The sequence below is a fragment of the Coregonus lavaretus genome (genome assembly GCF_964263955.1).
Source record: "Coregonus lavaretus genome assembly, chromosome: 5".
Lineage (NCBI taxonomy): Eukaryota > Metazoa > Chordata > Actinopteri > Salmoniformes > Salmonidae > Coregonus > Coregonus lavaretus.
Genome location: NC_139992.1, coordinates 43133535 through 43152703, shown reverse-complemented (window position 1 = coordinate 43152703; position 19169 = coordinate 43133535). Strand labels below are relative to the sequence as shown.

Below are 19169 nucleotides of genomic sequence, written 5' to 3'. Positions count from 1 at the left end.
GATGGAGTCCCAGACTGAAGGGTTTTAGCTAAGTATATTAGGAGTTTAGGAGCTCCTCCAGGTTTCTGTTGATACCAGGCTAGATAGTTATTATTATACACATTACTGCTGGTTTTACAGTTCAGAGAGACTGTCTGTCCTGGGAGAACAGCTTTCACTGCAGGAGTCTGAGTCACAGTGTACTGTCCAGTGTACTATATTACATATAGTAATGAATAGTTCTGAATATAAATATGATTATTGATATACATTACTGTGGTGTAGATTTAATACATTTTCAGATGAAGATGGTGATAAAAGTAATGGTTGTTGTGGGTTCTGTTGTCATGAAGGACAGCTCTCAGTCATGAAGTGTTCAACTCACAGGGATATAAACACTCTTAGAGCAGCGGGGGCGATGCATTATTCAAATGAAAGTCTCAAATCTATTTCTGTTTCCAAGAACGCTCACATCTTTAGAATGTATTTTATCCTGCATGTGTTATCTTGTATAACATCAAACAGCAACTTTTTACTCATATCACTAATGTATGACGTTTTTTAGGCACATCACCATTGTATTTTTATTCTGATGATGATCAGATATAATTAACTGTCTGTTCACTCATGCTTGGTCTCTTATGTAAGTTCCTCTAATCAGTTAGTGAACACTTCTCTAAACTAAAGCTGGTAGGATTCCTCTGGTAGTGTTGTCTGTCCTCTGTGACTTTACCACCACTGTTAAATCTGAGATCAACATCTTTAATAAAGGAATATACAATATGGATCACTATCACTACTGCTGCTGCTGTTGTCTTTCATATGGACAATATGGAGGAATACTAGCAACACTGGATCTAATGCTGGACTGTACCTCCAGACTAGGAGAACACCTGATACACAGAATAAGGAAAAAATACTCATATCTGGTTTTAAGATGCAATTCATATTTGTATTATCTAGAAACAGCTTATATGAAGTGTTTGTTCTACCTGGAAGATGTTAAAGTGTATTTGTGTTGATGATGATTCAGTATGAGTGATCTTCACTGTAACAGCTGCAGCATCACAACACAGAGAGGTTTTTGTATAAACAGTAATAGGGATTGTATTACTGTGGTACACTTTTGGTAGCGGCACCAGACTTGATGTTGGAAGTAAGTAAACAACAAAATTAACTGTTTTATTCACCTTTTGATGTCGTGTTTCTATATCTATAAATTTAGCCTCGATATTGGGGATTTTTTTAGTTACTTTCTTTACATGATTTTGGGAAGAAATATACAAAGCCTACACATAATATGGCCAATTTTAATAAGCATGTTATTACATCTAATTAAATTTGACCTGCCTTTAAACGATTAGGGTGATTAGCCTACATTTTAGATTAGGAGTATGAATAAACATACTGCACCTTCTAGGAAATGTTCAATAAACAGGTTTAGTAAAAAACACTTTATGTCAAATGAACAAGATAAAATCATATTTGGCAAGTATTCATACCATATTAGAGTCAATGATTTCAACCCCAGTCTAAAGAAATTCAGCTTGCCCAATGGGCAGGAGTTTTTTGTATAAGCAGTAATAGGGATTGTATCACTGTGGTACACTTTTGGTAGCGGCACCAGACTAGATGTTGGAAGTAAGTAACAAGCTCTCTTGATATTTATTTCTGATTACACTTATTAAGTATGTTATTCTTACACTCTGTGTCTATGAAAATATTGCGATTTTAGAGTTTCAAAATGTTTTAAATTAATTTTGACTGAGCCTTCTTTCAAATAACATTTTTAAAAATCTAAATGTTAAATTGTAGGTTTATTTGTATGTCTGATTTGTATGATTGCAGAAATAACTCTTAATTATGGTATGATGACAATTTAATAGTATTGGATATAGTAGTCATTATTGTTGCGTTGAGTTCATGGTAGCCTTCACTGTTAGTGTGAAGACAAAGGGTCTCAGTTATGTTTGTAACCAACTTCATGAACTAACATGGTTGATATGTGATTAAAACTAATTTATGCTCAAATTCTGCAAATACTATGAATATGAGAAGGCTATTCTGATCAGATCAATTCCTAAATAATATCTGTATGACTTGTAACTTATTTAATACTTGTTCGGTTCATTAATCTGCTTTATCATATTACAGTTTGTGTTTTCTCCACATCTTTTACCAATCTAACTTTTACATTAATATTTAGAGGGCATTTCCAAATCACTTTATTTTGATGTGTCCTTTGCTGAAGATAATCTCTTACTGTAACTGTACTTGATGTAGTTACTTAGTTGATGTGTTCTGTTTGTTCCAGGTAACAGTGTCCCCACCCTCACCGTCCTGCCCCCCTCTAGTGAAGAGCTGTCCAGTACAACAACAGCCACACTGACGTGTCTGGCCAACAAGGGCTTCCCCTCAGACTGGACCATAAGCTGGAAGGTGGACGGGACCAACAAGAAGCAGGAGGCCAGTCCCGCAGTCCTGGAGAAGGATGGCCTGTACAGCTGGAGCAGCACCCTGACTCTCACTGCCCAGGAGTGGATCAATGCAGGAGAGGTGACCTGTGAAGCTCAGCAGAAATCCCAGACTCCAGTCACCAAGACCCTGAGGAGGGTTGACTGTTCTGGGTAGGACCCCTCAGTCACACACCCCTGTGGAGAGAGGATGCTGGTTCCTCTTCTTTGACTTGCTTTGTTCTAAAATCAGTCATTCTTCAATCTAGTGATCACTCTGGTGTAGACTAACAGGGGACTTGGCTTGAGTTCATGTGTCAATCCATTCTGTAGATTGTGATTTTGTTAGTTTTAGATTTGATGCAATCTGTTTTTATTCACTATCATGTTTGCTTTGATTGTGTAATAATGGATTAAAATAAAGATGTCTTTTTGGAATGCATATTTTTGTTGTTTTTATTAATAAACTGGATCATAGATACTGTATATTTGCAATATTCTGGAGGAAAATTTTTTATTTTTTTACATTTTAGCAGACACTCTTATCCAGTGCGACTTACAGTTAGTGAGTGCATACATTATTATTTATTTTTTCATACCCCCCATGGGAATCGAACCCACAACCCTGGCGTTGCAAACGCCATGCTCTACCAACTGAGCTACATCCCTGCCGGCCATTCCCTCCCCTATCCTGGACAACGCTGGGCAAATTGTGCGCCGCCCCATGGGTCTCCCGGTCGCGGCCGGCTACGACAGAACCTGGATTCGAACCAGGATCTCTAGTGGCACAGCTAGCACTGCGATGCAGTGCCTTAGACCACTGCGCCACTGCACCAATATGTATTCAGTAAGGCTGATTAATGGTGTCTTTAACAACTGTCAAGTCTAAAACTCACTCTAACATTATAATTGACCAGTATTTCATACTATCACAATATACTGTGATATAATAGAAGAGGTTCTGCCATGGTAGTAGTTGACTGTCTTCATTCATCAGGATACTGAGTCTGTGTCAGACGTGTTTGACTTGACAGACTTTACAGTAATAAAATAACAACTATCAAACAGTCAACCGATATCTTGGACTCTCAAGTGTGTTATAGGCTGTTATTTGAAGATAAATATATATATTTTTAAATACAAATATTACAAGTTCCACTACTTCAAGATATAGCAGTTTCCCAAACTCGGTCCTCGGGACGCCAAGGGGTGCGCGTTTAGTTTTTTTGCCCTAACACTACACAGCTGATTCAAATTATCAAAGCTCGATGATTAGTTGATTATTTTTTATCAGCAGTGTAAAGCTAGGTCAAGAACCAAAACGTCCACCTCTTGGGGTCCCGAGGACCGGGTTTGGGAAACGCTGCTATATAGTGTAGTGACAGTCTTCTCTACCTCCAACCCCCTGGGGACAGAGTGAACATCTGTTGACAGTGCTGCTCTATTCTGGGACAAGCAGAACCACTCAGCCCTGTCTATGTAAATCTCAGTTTCACTCCCACAGATACCAGTCTAGTAGTTGAACAGTTTCACTGCCTGAAATACCCTGGACTGGGCCAGATGTGAGGGAGTGGACTGGTTTTAACCTCTATAGTGGATTCAGGGAGGGACACATAACAGATATGCCACAATGTAATTAATGACAGATAAAATGGATATTATACTTTACGTAGATAGTGTATTTAGTGTAGTGTCTCATGTTTGAACCCAGCATCATGTCTCATTCACAGATCTAACAGTCAGTAACCTGCTCATGAAAACAGTTAATATAATGCTAGAAGATCACAATTTAAATCACACATTTGGTTGAGGTCCATTTTGGAACTTGTTTTGGAGGGCTGAAGTGATTGTTGAGGTCAGAACACCTTTTGTTTTACATCTGTAGATCTTGCTTTACATATTGGAAGGTAATGTGTTTCAAAACTTCAAAGAAATGTTATATACACTTAAAGGCCATGACAAATATAACAGGTTATAACCATTATGATGTTAATGATGATGATGATGGTCATGTGAACTGAATGATTGCTTTCTAACCATATTGTCACGTCACAGTTGACCTCATCTAGTGTTCCATGTCACTGTCTCTTCCCCCTCAGCACCTGCAGTAGGTCCCAGCTGTAGCAGTACAGTCACTGTGCAGTCTGACTGAGGGAGGTTTTTGTACGGCTCTGTATCACTGTGTGAACACATATTTACTATTGGGATAGTGGAAACTCTGACAGTAGTAATCTCCTGCATCTTCAGCCTGGACTCCACTGATGGTCAGAGTGAAGTCACTATGAGTTCCACTACCACTGAATCTAGATGGAGTCCCAGACTGAAGTGTTTTAGCATAGTAAATAAGGAGTTTAGGAGCTCCTCCAGGTTTCTGTTGGTACCAGGCTAGATAGGGAGAAGAGGTCCCTGCTTGATGCACATCACTGCTGGTTTTACAGTTCAGAGAGACTGTCTGTCCTGGGAGAACAGATTTCACTGCAGGGGTCTGAGTCACAGTGACCTGGCCTCTGGATTCTGAAATAGATATGTCATGTAGAAATAGCATTAAATTGTTAATATATTTTTCCATATAGCATATGAAATTAAACTGTAATGAGGTTATATAGCCTAATAGTGTAATGGTCCGGGTCATTTTCTGTCAAATATATTACCTTGGAGACAGAGGGCAAATATCCAGATGAAGATGGTGATAAAAGTCATGGTTGTTGTGGGTTCTGTTGTCATGAAGGACAGCTCTCAGTCATGAAGTGTTAAACTCACAGGGATATAAACACTCCCAGACCACTGAAGCATGTGCTGTCTATGCATAGCATCATCACTATGCAAATAATCTTCTGGTCTTCTCCCCATCCATCATTTTTCAGTAAAGTGTCCTACATGTAAGTAGTCTTCCTGGACAGTCGGACGTGATGTAGAAACATGATAGCTATGTATTCACTGATATGGTTTCTGATATAAGTGCTGAATGGGGACTGATATAATGACTTTAGACATCTACATGTCGAGCATAACGTTATTACTGTGTTATTAGACCAGATAGTATCTGCTTTCTGTCTCCCTCCTGTGGTCAGGGTTAGTAGCTGCAGTCTGTGTGTTGACCGTGTGATGCTGCTGCTTTAAAGGGGAGATCTCCAGAGCTCTGAAGTCTCCAGTCTCTTGCTTCACCTGCTGCTCTCTGGAACTACCACAGTGGTGTGAGTGAGGATGAATGGGTAATGTTTAAGGGCTTCATTGTATGTGTTTGAATTATGTTGATTAAATTCCAGCTATTCAAAACAAAGGTCATCTTTAGGGGTTTTGATCATTGCACATCATCTCTATTATGATTGGTTGATGGTTTTCCTTGAGTTATTCAACAAAGTCAACATGTAGTTAATGGTCAGGAGAAACATTTAATGATCATTTATGATTTAATGTTTTCTAGACATAGCGGCAGGTAGCTTAGTGGGTAAGAGCGTTGTGCCAGTAACCGAAAGGTTGCTGGTTCTAATCCCCGAGCTGACTAGGTGAAAAATCTGTCGATGTGCCCTTAAGCAAGGCACTTAACCGTAATTGCTCCTGTAAGTCGCTCTGGATAAGAGCATCTGCTAAATGATGTAAATAGCTCTAGTTTGACTCTTTTGTTGTTCAGCTCTACTATACACTGTGTCATTGTACTGGATCATCTCCTCCCCTCAGCACCTGCAATAGGTCACATCTGTAGCAGTACAGTCCCTGTGCAGTCTGACTAAGGGAGGTTTTGGTATCACTGTGTGAACACCCAGACACTGTTGAGGTAGTGGACACTGACAGTAGTAATCTCCTGCATCTTCACCTTGGACTCCACTGATAGTCAGAGTGAAGTCACTCCCAGATCCGCTGCCACTGAATCTAGATGGAGTCCCAGAGTTAAGAGTACTTCCTCGATAAACAAGGAGTTTGGGAATGGATCCAGGTTTCTGTTGGCACCAGGCCATACAGGGCATAGATTAACCACAGTTAGGATGCACATCACTGATGGTTTTACAGTTCAGAGAGACTGTCTGTTCTGGGAGAACAATTTCCACTGCAGGAGTCTGAGTCACAGTGATCTGTCCTCTGGATTCTGAAAAATAGAATAAAAACAATTATATGAATAAAATATTTCATATAGTAATACATTGTTCTGAATATAAATATTAACATTGATATACATTTCAATGGTGCAGATGTAATTAATTTTCAACAGTAAATTCTGAAAAGTGTAACCTTGAAAGCAGAGAGCAAGTGTCCAGATGAAGATGGTGATAAAAGTCATGGTTGTTGTGGGTTCTGTTGTCATGAAGGACAGCTCTCAGTCATGAAGTGTTAAACTCACAGGGATACAAATGAAAGTCTCAAAACTATTTCTGTTTCCAAGAACGCTCACATCTTTAGAATGTATTTTATCCTGCATGTGTTATCTTGTATAACATCAAACAGCAACTTTTTACTCATATCACTAATGTATGACGTTTTTTAAGCACATCACCATTGTATTTTTATTCTGATGATGATCAGATATAATTAACTGTCTGTTCACTCATGCTTGGTCTCTTATGTAAGTTCCTCTAATCAGTTAGTGAACACTTCTCTAAACTAAAGCTGGTAGGATTCCTCTGGTAGTGTTGTCTGTCCTCTGTGACTTTACCACCACTGTTAAATCTGAGATCAACATCTTTAATAAAGGAATATACAATATGGATCACTATCACTACTGCTGCTGCTGTTGTCTTTCATATGGACAATATGGAGGAATACTAGCAACACTCGATATAATGCTGGACTGTACCTCCAGACTAGGAGAACACCTGATACACAGAAGAAGGAAAAAATACTCATATCTGGTTTTAAGATGCAATTCATATTTGTATTATCTAGAAACAGCTTATATGAAGTGTTTGTTCTACCTGGAAGATGTTAAAGTGTATTTGTGTTGATGATGATTCAGTATGAGTGATCTTCACTGTAACAGCTGCAGCATCACAACACAGAGAGGTTTTTGTATAAACAGTAATAGGGATTGTATTACTGTGGTACACTTTTGGTAGCGGCACCAGACTTGATGTTGGAAGTAAGTAAACAACAAAATTAACTGTTTTATTCACCTTTTGATGTCGTGTTTCAATATCTATAAATTTAGCCTCGATATTGGGGATTTTTTTACTTACTTTCTTTACATGATTTTGGGAAGAAATATACAAAGCCTACACATAATATGGCCAATTTTAATAAGCATGTTATTACATCTAATTAAATTTGACCTGCCTTCAAACGATTAGGGTGATTAGCCTACATTTTAGATTAGGAGTATGAATAAACATACTGCACCTTCTAGGAAATGTTCAATAAACAGGTTTAGCAAAAAACACTTTATGTCAAATGAACAAGATAAAATCATATTTGGCAAGTATTCATACCATATTAGAGTCAATGATTTCAACCCCAGTCTAAAGAAATTCAGCTTGCCCAATGGGCAGGAGTTTTTTGTATAAGCAGTAATAGGGATTGTATCACTGTGGTACACTTTTGGTAGCGGCACCAGACTAGATGTTGGAAGTAAGTAACAAGCTCTCTTGATATTTATTTCTGATTACACTTATTAAGTATGTTATTCTTACACTCTGTGTCTATGAAAATATTGCGATTTTAGAGTTTCAAAATGTTTTAAATTAATTTTGACTGAGCCTTCTTTCAAATAACATTTTTAAAAATCTAAATGTTAAATTGTAGGTTTATTTGTATGTCTGATTTGTATGATTGCAGAAATAACTCTTAATTCTGGTATGATGACAATTTAATAGTATTGGATATAGTAGTCATTATTGTTGCGTTGAGTTCATGGTAGCCTTCACTGTTAGTGTGAAGACAAAGGGTCTCAGTTATGTTTGTAACCAACTTCATGAACTAACATGGTTGATATGTGATTAAAACTAATTTATGCTCAAATTCTGCAAATACTATGAATATGAGAAGGCTATTCTGATCAGATCAATTCCTAAATAATATCTGTATGACTTGTAACTTATTTAATACTTGTTCGGTTCATTAATCTGCTTTATCATATTACAGTTTGTGTTTTCTCCACATCTTTTACCAATCTAACTTTTACATTAATATTTAGAGGGCATTTCCAAATCACTTTATTTTGATGTGTCCTTTGCTGAAGATAATCTCTTACTGTAGCTGTACTTGATGTAGTTACTTAGTTGATGTGTTCTGTTTGTTCCAGGTAACAGTGTCCCCACCCTCACCGTCCTGCCCCCCTCTAGTGAGGAGCTGTCCAGTACAACAACAGCCACACTGACGTGTCTGGCCAACAAGGGCTTCCCCTCAGACTGGACCATAAGCTGGAAAGTGGACGGGACCAACAAGAAGCAGGAGGCCAGTCCCGGGGTCCTGGAGAAGGATGGCCTGTATAGCTGGAGCAGCACCCTGACTCTCACTGCCCAGGAGTGGATCAATGCAGGAGAGGTGACCTGTGAAGCTCAGCAGAAATCCCAGACTCCAGTCACCAAGACCCTGAGGAGGGTTGACTGTTCTGGGTAGGACCCCTCAGTCACACACCCCTGTGGAGAGAGGATGCTGGTTCCTCTTCTTTGACTTGCTTTGTTCTAAAATCAGTCATTCTTCAATCTAGTGATCACTCTGGTGTAGACTAACAGGGGGCTTGGCTTGAGTTCATGTGTCAATCCATTCTGTAGATTGAGATTTTGTTAGTTTTAGATTTGATGTGATCTGTTTTTATTCACTATCATGTTTGCTTTGATGCTTTGATTGTGTGATAATGGATTAAAATAAAGATTTCTTTTTGGAATGCATATTTTTGTTGTTTTTATTAATAAACTGGATCATAGATACTGTATATTTGTAATATTCTGGAAAAATATGTATTCAGTAAGGCTGATTAATGGTGTCTTTAACAACTGTCAAGTCTAAAACTCACTCTAACATTATAATTGACCAGTATTTCATACTATCACAATATACTGTGATATAATAGAAGAGGTTCTGCCATGGTAGTAGTTGACTGTCTTCATTCATCAGGATACTGAGTCTGTGTCAGACGTGTTTGACTTGACAGACTTTACAGTAATAAAATAACAACTATCAAACAGTCAACCGATATCTTGGACTCTCAAGTGTGTTATAGGCTGTGATTTGAAGCTAAATATATATTTTTAAAATACAAATATTACAAGTGCCACTACTTCAAGATATAGCAGTGTTTCCCAAACTCGGTCCTCGGGACGCCAAGGGGTGCGCGTTTAGTTTTTTGCCCTAACACTACACAGCTGATTCAAATTATCAAAGCTCGATGATTAGTTGATTATTTTTTATCAGCAGTGTAAAGCTAGGTCAAAAACCAAAACGTCCACCTCTTGGGGTCCCGAGGACCGGGTTTGGGAAACGCTGCTATATAGTGTAGTGACAGTCTTCTCTACCTCCAACCCCCTGGGGACAGAGTGAACATCTGTTGACAGTACTGCTCTATTCTGGGACAAGCAGAACCACTCAGCCCTGTCTATGTAAATCTCAGTTTCACTCCCAGATACCAGTCTAGTAGTTGAACAGTTTCACTGCCTGAAATACCCTGGACTGGGCCAGATGTGAGGGAGTGGACTGGTTTTAACCTCTATAGTGGATTCAGGGAGGGACACATAACAGATATGCCACAATGTAATTAATGACAGATAAAATGGATATTATACTTCACGTAGATAGTGTATTTAGTGTAGTGTCTCATGTTTGAACCCAGCATCATGTCTCATTCACAGATCTAACAGTCAGTAACCTGCTCATGAAAACAGTTAATATAATGCTAGAAGATCACAATTTAAATCACACATTTGGTTGAGGTCCATTTTGGAACTTGTTTTGGAGGGCTGAAGTGATTGTTGAGGTCAGAACACCTTTTGTTTTACATCTGTAAATCTTGCTTTACATATTGGAAGGTAATGTGTTTCAAAACTTCAAAGAAATGTTATATACACTTAAAGGCCATGACAAATATAACAGGTTATAACCATTATGATGTTAATGATGATGATGATGGTCATGTGAACTGAATGATTGCTTTCTAACCATATTGTCACGTCACAGTTGACCTCATCTAGTGTTCCATGTCACTGTCTCTTCCCCCTCAGCACCTGCAGTAGGTCCCAGCTGTAGCAGTACAGTCACTGTGCAGTCTGACTGAGGGAGGTTTTTGTACGGCTCTGTATCACTGTGTGAACACATATTTACTATTGGGATAGTGGAAACTCTGACAGTAGTAATCTCCTGCATCTTCAGCCTGGACTCCACTGATGGTCAGAGTGAAGTCACTCCCAGATCCACTGCCTCTGAATCTAGATGGAGTCCCAGACTGAAGGGTGCTTATATAGTAAATGAGGAGTTTAGGAGCTCCTCCAGGTTTCTGCTGGTACCAAGCTAGACACTGTTTACCTGAACCACCACAATTCCCATAAGGATCACTGCTAGTTTTACACCCCAGAGAGACTGTCTGTCCTGGGAGAACAGCATTCACAGCAGGAGTCTGAGTCAAAGTGTACTGCCCCCTGGATTCTGAAAAAAAATACTTCAACCAATTAGCAAGTACCTCCTTTAATCCTTTAACACGTCTTATTGTGTCAATTCTATCATCATTTCAGTGTACCAAAATAGTTTAACATAAAACCAAGTAAATACAATTATCACCTTGAAAGCAGAAAGCAAGTGTCCAGATGAAGATGGTGATAAAAGTAATGGTTGTTGTTGGTTCTGTTGTCATGAAGTGTTCAACTCACAGGGATATAAACACTCCCAGAGCACTGAAGCATGCACCGCCAATGCAAAGTATCCTCTCTATGCAAATGGTCTTCCGAGGAACAACCAACACCATCAATGCTGAGAAAAGAATTTGATGCAAGGGCTCTCTCACCATGTTATCTAAAAATAATGTATGAGTAAGCAAAAAGTAGATGCCTGTGCTTCCAGAATTCTAGTGGCTACTTACTGTGGGGCTCCGATCCAGACAATCTGTTGAGGTTAAAAATAGGATTTGGTCTCATGCTCCCCCCAGTGGTTAAAGCTGGTAACAACAGAAACCTCAGCGTTTCGGTTAACCTAGATAGACAGTAACAGAGATGATACAGTATTGACACTTAAGTACCCAAACAGTCAGGTAATCAAACTCCACTCAAAGGAATTTTATCTAAATTAGTTCACTTGAAAATAGCCCTAAACACACAGTGAGTTTACTAAAACACAAATGTACATAAAATACACAAATATGTACATAATAGCAAGCCTTTTGTTTGGCAAATCATAATGCAAAATCAAGTGTTCAGAATGTCATGTGGTTTTGACCAATTCTCGTTAGAGGATTCACTCAAGCAAATCCCTTTAAAAGGTTTCGTTAAGTTCATTGAATAGGTCCCTTTATCACAACACATTTACATTTAAGTCATTTAGCAGATGCTCTTATCCAGAGCGACTTACAAATTGGTGCATTCAACTTAGGATAGCCAGTGGGACAACCACATCTTGATCACAGTAAGTACACTTCTTCAAACAAGCAGCTGTGAGCAAAGTCAGTGCAATCAGGGACAACTACATCTCGATCACAATAAGTACATTTCTTTAAACAAGTCAGTGCTAGCAGGTGAAATAAGTCAGGTGTTAGTTTAGACAAAAGACAGTGGTAGTAAAGGGGGGGGTAGAAGGATTACTATTATACTATTCCAGGTATTCCTTAAAGAGGTAGGGTTTCAAGTGTCTCCAGAAGGTGGTCAGTGACTCCGCTGTCCTGGCGTCGTGGGGGAGCTTGTTCCACCATTGGGATGCCAGAGCAGCAAATAGCTTTGACTGGGCTGAGCGGGAACTGTGCTTCCGTAGAGGTAGGGGAGCTAGCAGGCCAGAGGTGGATGAACGTAGTGCCCTTGTTTGGGTGTAGGGTCTGATCAGAGCCTGAAGGTAAGGAGGTGCCGTTCCCCTCACAGCTCCGTAGGCAAGCACCATGGTCTTGTAGTAGATGCAAGCTTCAACTGGAAGCCAGTGGAGTGTGCGGAGGAGCGGGGTGACGTGAGAGAACTTGGGAAGGTTGAACACCAGACGGGTTGCAGCGTTCTGGATAAGTTTCAGGGGTTTCACATGTGCACTTAGTGAAATACATGACAAAAAAACATTCAGATAGTCCATTACACGTAGATTTAAGCACCTATACAAAGGTTAAATACATGTGTCTGATTTCCAACAGAATGAATGGGATGGATGTTGAGTCTCTTCAGCAATATCCAACAAAGCAACAGCGCCTCTTTGATAGAATACAGAACCTCTCTGAAAACAACACAGGAGATAGGAGAGACACAGGTCATTGTAGCTGTTTATACACCTTTTCCAGAGGTCATTGTAGCTTTCCTGTGGCGCTACAAAACTGTCTTCAGATGATCCCAAATCCTTCCTCATTGTCAGATTGGAATAATACTCAGGTTCAGTTGCGTCGCCCTTGTCTGGCACTGCTCTGCTGTTTTCATGAAGCCCTGGTCAGCCATCATTTGGGAGATCTCTGCATAAATGTGTTCCAGTTCAGTGTTTCCCCTCAGGTCCTCTTGGATTCTGTCACTGCCCCATATGTCGAGGAGGGCTTCAGTCTCCTCAATGCTCCAGGGGTGATCTAGTTCCCATGGTGATGGATAGCTGCCTGATTCTGGAGAGCCAAAAAACAACAACACATAAACAAAGGCCCAACGTTGATAGTATAACGTAAAAACAGCATTTACTGTACAGAGATTAGGAGATTGTTTCAGTTACCTGTTCCGTGGACTTGGCCACCTGGGACCTCTCCCATGTCTGTGGCGCCATTCGATTCCTCAGCCAGAGAGTCACAGGATAGATGCTTGTTCCTGAATATTTGCACAAACTGATCGTAGAATTTGCACTCCACATTTTCTCCTCCACTCCTGGGAAAATAGAACATGCTTATTCTTCATATCTGGTTAATTTATGAGCTTTGCTGTACTAACATGAGCATGGCAAACCTCTGACCATGAATACAAAACTGTTCCATCAGTATGGCGTCTTCATAATCAATTTGCAATTATAAATAGTGGTTATCAACTTCATATCCATATCTTATCCCCCATGGCTTACTGTTTGCTCTCGCAGAACTGGCGGAAGTTGGCCTTTAGCCGCTTCACTCTAGACTGGCACTGTTCGGCTGTCCTCAGGTAGCCCTGGTTGGCCATGGCCTGAGAGATCTCGGTGAAAATGTGTCTGTTTTTGGTGCAGCCCTTTAGATCCTCCTGGACCTCATCACTCCCCCAGAAACTGAGGAGGACCTGGGTCTCACTGTCGCTCCAGGGGAACTTGGAGCCGTCAGTTGGAGGACGGCTAGCTGAAGACAAAGACACCCAATGAACACATTATTTACAGTGGAAAGGGGTTTAGGTCAGTTGAAATAAGACAACTCATAGAACGTTTCAAGGTATGGTATGGCTTTGCTTTACCTTTCCTTTGGTCAACCTCAAGTGTAGACTCGCAGACAGCAGCTTCCTCATTGTCTAACGAATCTTCGGCCAGACTGTCGAAGTTGAGCTCCCTCGATAAAATCTCCTCCATCTGATCGTAGAACTTACACTCCCTTCTGGGGAAACAAAAGATTAGACATATGGTTCAGAGGGAATTGGATCATCATATCCTCTGACCATATGTACTATGTAACAATACCAGTGATAAAAACAAGACCGCAATTACATGGTTTATTAATGAGATGAAATTGAGTAAATCATTGATTTCCGATGTTGTAGTGTAATTTATAAAGTGAATAACTAGACATAAAATAGTAGTTATAAATCCTTTGCACTCACTTGTCATGGTGGAAGCTGGCCTTGAGTCGTTTGATGCGTGTGTGGCACTGCTCAGCCGTCCTTATGAACCCCTGGGCCATCATCCTCCGTGAGATGTACTCAAACACGTGTCTGTTCTTCAAGCAGCCGCGTAGGGAGAGCTGCACGTGGTCCTCGCCCCAGACCCCCAGCAGAGCCTGGGTCTCCCAATCGGACCAGGGCATCTTTCTGCTGGACTCTGTCACAGCGTAACTGGCTGAGCCCTGGCCTTAAAAGATATATCTGTTTTTGGGAGGCTTTAGGTGGCTACTAAGTACATTTTTAGAAGATTGATTATGACTAGGGTCCTGATTTGACCTGACCAGGACAAACAACTGTTGGCACTGACACAGGAAAAACACAGGACCCTAATTACATTAGACTTAGAGGGTAAGGATGATGAGGAGGCACCATACATGTTTCCTGATCTGCTTCCTCAGTGGGATCTGGATTGAAGTCATCACACAAATCAACAATCTCTGCATCGGGGGAGAGAGTGTCGTTGCCTAGCACCGGCTCCAGGAACCTGAAGTATCTGAAAAGTAAGGGCTCCCCTCCGACTCTGTAGGTACGATCAGAGGTAGAGGGAGGTGGAGAACAGTGGGAGATGAAGGGTTAATTTGCAACAGGTTCCAATTTAGACACCAAGACTCACCTTACCCACAAATTATCTGTGCTTTCCACTTACTTCCTGCTGTGGAGACACCGTCGGTAGGTTTTCCTCAGCCGCTTAACCCTCGAGTGGCACTGCTCAGCCGTTTTGAAGTGCCCCATGGTGGCCAGCTTCTCCGCTATGTCGGCGAAAATGTGCCCGTTGCGGACGCAACCTCGGAGGCTTGTCTGGACCTCCTCGTTCCCCCACAGCTCAATGAGGGCCAGCGTCTCTGGCTCCGACCACGGGGTGTATCTCATCTCATCAGCACCTGCTCCGGGAGACATTACATTGGAAACCTCCAGATCGTAGGTACCGCCCTGCTGATTGGATTGACTGAGTCTACAGTGTAAACATATAACCGTCTGTAAGATCACTGTACCTGTGTACTGGTCTACTGTTTGATCGTCTCTTTCATCGTACTCATCAATGGAGACCGCTTCATGCCCAAGTATTCGCTCCAACTGATTGTAGAACTTGTATTCCACTCCCTTTCTTCCACATCTGAGAATAGCAGACAGAAAAGGAAGCCATTTTGAAATGAAAAAAATGTGGGTCGAAAATGTTTTGGGATGCAGTATTCTGGCTATGGGTTAGATTAGAGTACGCTTATGTTTCTGTAAATTAGTATCAAACATCAGAAAGTGTCAAATTTAAACCTGTTGGGTACAAACATACTTTTTCCTGTCGTAGCACTGACGGAAGTTGTTCCTCATGGACTTGACTTTCCAACGACACTGCTCTGGGGTCTTGGAGTACCCTTGGTCATGCATCTTTTCTGATATATCCATGTAGACGGGGCCGTTGTGGACAAAGTCTCTCAGCACCCTCTGAACCTCATCCTCCCCCCAGATGTCAATAAGGGCTAGGGTCTCAGGATCCGACCATGAGCCTGGTGTGGTCCTCTCAGAAGTGATGTTGTTGTCTGCTTCTGTAGACTCTAAATACAAAACAGCCCAATAACATAAAAGTTTCCCCGTTTAGACTTGGAAAAGGTACTTGTGTTGAGGAGACGGCACCTACAGTAGAATCAGTAACTAAATATGATATACCCATGCAGGGTGTCATTAGAAGGTTTGCATAGTTTGAAATGAGCTGAACTTTTACCTTGAAGTGAGTCACTGTTTGATTCCTCTGATATGTCATTGGTCAAGTCTGTCACCACTGTGCTGGTGGAGGGAGGCTGCCTTTCAAGTATTAGTTCCAAAATATCGTAGAACTTAAAATCAACCTGCTCAGACCCAGATGAACTAGGAACAACACAGGAAGAGAGAGATTGCAAAATTAGAATCTATCTGTAATCCAATCTACATTAGCAAAATGACAAATGTATCAATAATAGAAGCTGAAAGGCAATGGTTACCTGATGGTTTCCTGACACTGCCGATAGCTGGCTTTCAAGCGCTTTATCCTGGTGTGGCACTGCTCTGCAGTTCTGTAAAAGCCACGGAAGTTGAGCTTTTCCGAAATCTCTGAGTATATGTGACCGTTGTGCGGGCAGCGCTTCAGGTTCTGCTGCACAGTGTCATCTCCCCAGAGCTCCAGGAGGATCACCGTCTCGCCGTCCGCCCAGGGGACCTTCTTCCTGTCTTCTGGCACGCCCACAGCAGCCTCTGGATGGATCAGAGTCAAAGGGAAAGAGTGTGTGAGAAAGATTGTCCAAATCCCAAACCATCCACTCACCCTTATCCCTAAACCCTTGTTGACTCCTCCTCACAGATATCAAAGAATGAGTCAGATATGCTAGGTCGAGTTTCTTCCCCATCCTTCCATACCCATACAGGAGTGCTCAAGTTCATCCTATTATATTTTACTAGTGAAAGAGGTACTGGTTAACCAGTAGAGAGAATGTGACCATACCTCTCTCCTGGAAAGAGTAAACAGAGCACTCGTTGTCTGCTGACCATCCTTCTCTAGACTCCATGTCAAGACAGTTTTCTGACACCTCCACGTATGAGGGAAGCTCATTCCCCAGTATTCTCTCCAGTAGGTCATAGAACTTGCATTCTACTTGCTCTCTTCCTTTCATGCTGCGTTTGGGGAAAGAAAACAAAGCACTTTTCTGGCTCAAATAGACAAAATGTAAGCCATGACAGGATATCAAAGAAGAATATAAAGGCCCGAGCATAGATCCCTGTGGAACTCCCAATGCACAAAGCAAATGATTGTTAAACTATAATTGACATACTTGTTCTCGTAGCACTGTCGGAAACTCCGTTTCAGTCTTTTCACCCTCGTCTGGCACTGCTCTGCAGTCCGGATAAAGCCCTGGGCAGACATCTTTTGGGATATCACAGCAAAAAGGTGACCATTTCTATGCATACCCCTCAATTCCCTCTGCATTTTGTCCTCTCCCCATATGTTGATTAGGGTGAGGGTCTCCAAGTCTGTCCAGGGAACACTTCTGGTTCCTTCCGTGGAAATAGAGACAAACACAAGAGCAGTGATCACTGACTATTAATCATTTACATTTAACATTTTAGTCATTTAGCAGACGCTCTTATCCAGAGCGACTTACAGTTAGTGAGTGCATACGTTTTCATACTGGCCCCCCGTGGGAAACTAACCCACAACGCTGGCGTTGCAAGCGCCATGCTCTACCAACTGAGCTACACAGGGCCATTTGATTGATTTTGTTGAATCACAATGCACATTCCAAATGTAAAATCAGCTGTATTAACATTCTAGCAGTTTGACCTCTTTGTAAGATGTTGGGCAACATGCTGCATGCAAACACACATTAGTCCCTTTCCCAAGAGCCAATATTATGCGATTTACCAAGACAGGCACAATAGGACCATACCAATCTCTTCTAGACCAGAGTGGCCAGGGAACTCCCAATCTTCAGTGTCTTCTAGCTGGTCATCTGTCACCTCTTCAACATCATAGGTGACCTCAGGAAATGTTGAGGGGGACACATTCCCAAGTATTCGCTCTAGCTGGTCATAAAATTTGCATTCCACTCTGTATATAGGGAATGGTTTCAGTGTGAGAATACAGACAAGCACATTCCAGAGATATTTTCCCCATGTCCATAACGTGCCAGAGATAAAAAATTATAATTATTTATATATATATATATATATATATACACACATATACACACACACACACACACACAGTGGGGAGAATAAGTATTTGATACACTGCCGATTTTGCAGGTTTTCCTACTTACAAAGCATGTAGAGGTCTGTAATTTTTATCATATGTACACTTCAACTGTGCGAGACGGAATCTAAAACAAAAATCCAGAAAATCACATTGTATGATTTTTAAGTAATGAATTTGCATTTTATTGCATGACATAAGTATTTGATACATCAGAAAAGCAGAACTTAATATTTGGTACAGAAACCTTTGTTTGCAATTACAGAGATCATACGTTTCCTGTAGGTCTTGACCAGGTTTGCACACACTGCAGCAGGGATTTTGGCCCACTCCTCCATACAGACCTTCTCCAGATCCTTCAGGTTTCGGGGCTGTCGCTGGGCAATACGGACTTTCAGCTCCCTCCAAAGATTTTCTATTGGGTTCAGGTCTGGAGACTGGCTAGGCCACTCCAGGACCTTGAGATGCTTCTTACGGAGCCACTCCTTAGTTACCCTGGCTGTGTGTTTCGGGTCGTTGTCATGCTGGAAGACCCAGCCACGACCCATCTTCAATGCTCTTACTGAGGGAAGGAGGTTGTTGGCCAAGATCTCGCGATACATGGCCCCATCCATCCTCCCCTCAATACGGTGCAGTCGTCCTGACCCCTTTGCAGAAAAGCATCCACAAAGAATGATGTTTCCACCTCCATGCTTCACGGTTGGGATGGTGTTCTTGGGGTTGTACTCATTCTTCTTCTTCCTCCAAACACGACGAGTGGAGTTTAGACCAAAAAGCTATATTTTTGTCTCATCAGACCACATGACCTTCTCCCATTCCTCCTCTGGATCATCCAGATGGTCATTGGCAAACTTCAGACGGGACATGCGCTGGCTTGAGCAGGGGGACCTTGCGTGCGCTGCAGGATTTTAATCCATGACGGCGTAGTGTGTTACTAATGGTTTTCTTTGAGACTGTGGTCCCAGCTCTCTTCAGGTCATTGACCAGGTCCTGCCGTGTAGTTCTGGGCTGATCCCTCACCTTCCTCATGATCATTGATGCCCCACGAGGTGAGATCTTGCATGGAGCCCCAGACCGAGGGTGATTGACCGTCATCTTGAACTTCTTCCATTT

General features: G+C 41.4%; 1 protein-coding gene and 1 gene segment (V, D, J or C); one reads left to right on the top strand and one right to left on the bottom strand.

Moving 5' to 3' along the window:
• The first annotated feature begins 7207 nt into the window (after nucleotides 1–7207).
• LOC311129266 (Ig kappa-b4 chain C region-like) lies at nucleotides 7208–9150 on the top strand. The segment is given in 3 exons: nucleotides 7208–7217; nucleotides 7929–7988; nucleotides 8662–9150.
• A 1870-nt stretch (nucleotides 9151–11020) lies between these two features.
• Nucleotides 11021–17884, bottom strand: LOC311129711 (uncharacterized protein). The gene is made up of 14 exons (XM_084162119.1): nucleotides 17752–17884; nucleotides 17137–17359; nucleotides 16809–16978; nucleotides 16312–16561; nucleotides 16056–16198; nucleotides 15627–15888; nucleotides 15331–15452; nucleotides 14985–15219; nucleotides 14713–14858; nucleotides 14279–14525; nucleotides 13919–14055; nucleotides 13563–13806; nucleotides 13224–13372; nucleotides 11021–13119 (listed from the first exon to the last, which is right to left on the bottom strand). The coding sequence occupies exons 2-14, from the start codon at nucleotides 17289–17291 to the stop codon at nucleotides 12881–12883; spliced, it is 2499 nt and encodes an 832-aa protein (XP_084018245.1). The 5' UTR covers nucleotides 17292–17359; nucleotides 17752–17884; the 3' UTR covers nucleotides 11021–12880.
• Nucleotides 17885–19169: the final 1285 nt, after the last annotated feature.

Bases quoted from the DNA above. Each gene is read 5' to 3' on its own strand.
- LOC311129711 (XM_084162119.1), bottom strand. From the start codon at position 17,291: ATGCAGAGGGAATTGAGGGGTATGCATAGAAATGGTCACCTTTTTGCT. The intron at 15,453-15,626 runs GTATGTTTGTAC...TGCTATTCTCAG, and splicing joins CAGTGCTACGACAGGAAAAA to ATGTGGAAGAAAGGGAGTGG. The intron at 14,526-14,712 runs GTATGGTGCCTC...ATATCTTTTAAG, and splicing joins GGAAGCAGATCAGGAAACAT to GCCAGGGCTCAGCCAGTTAC.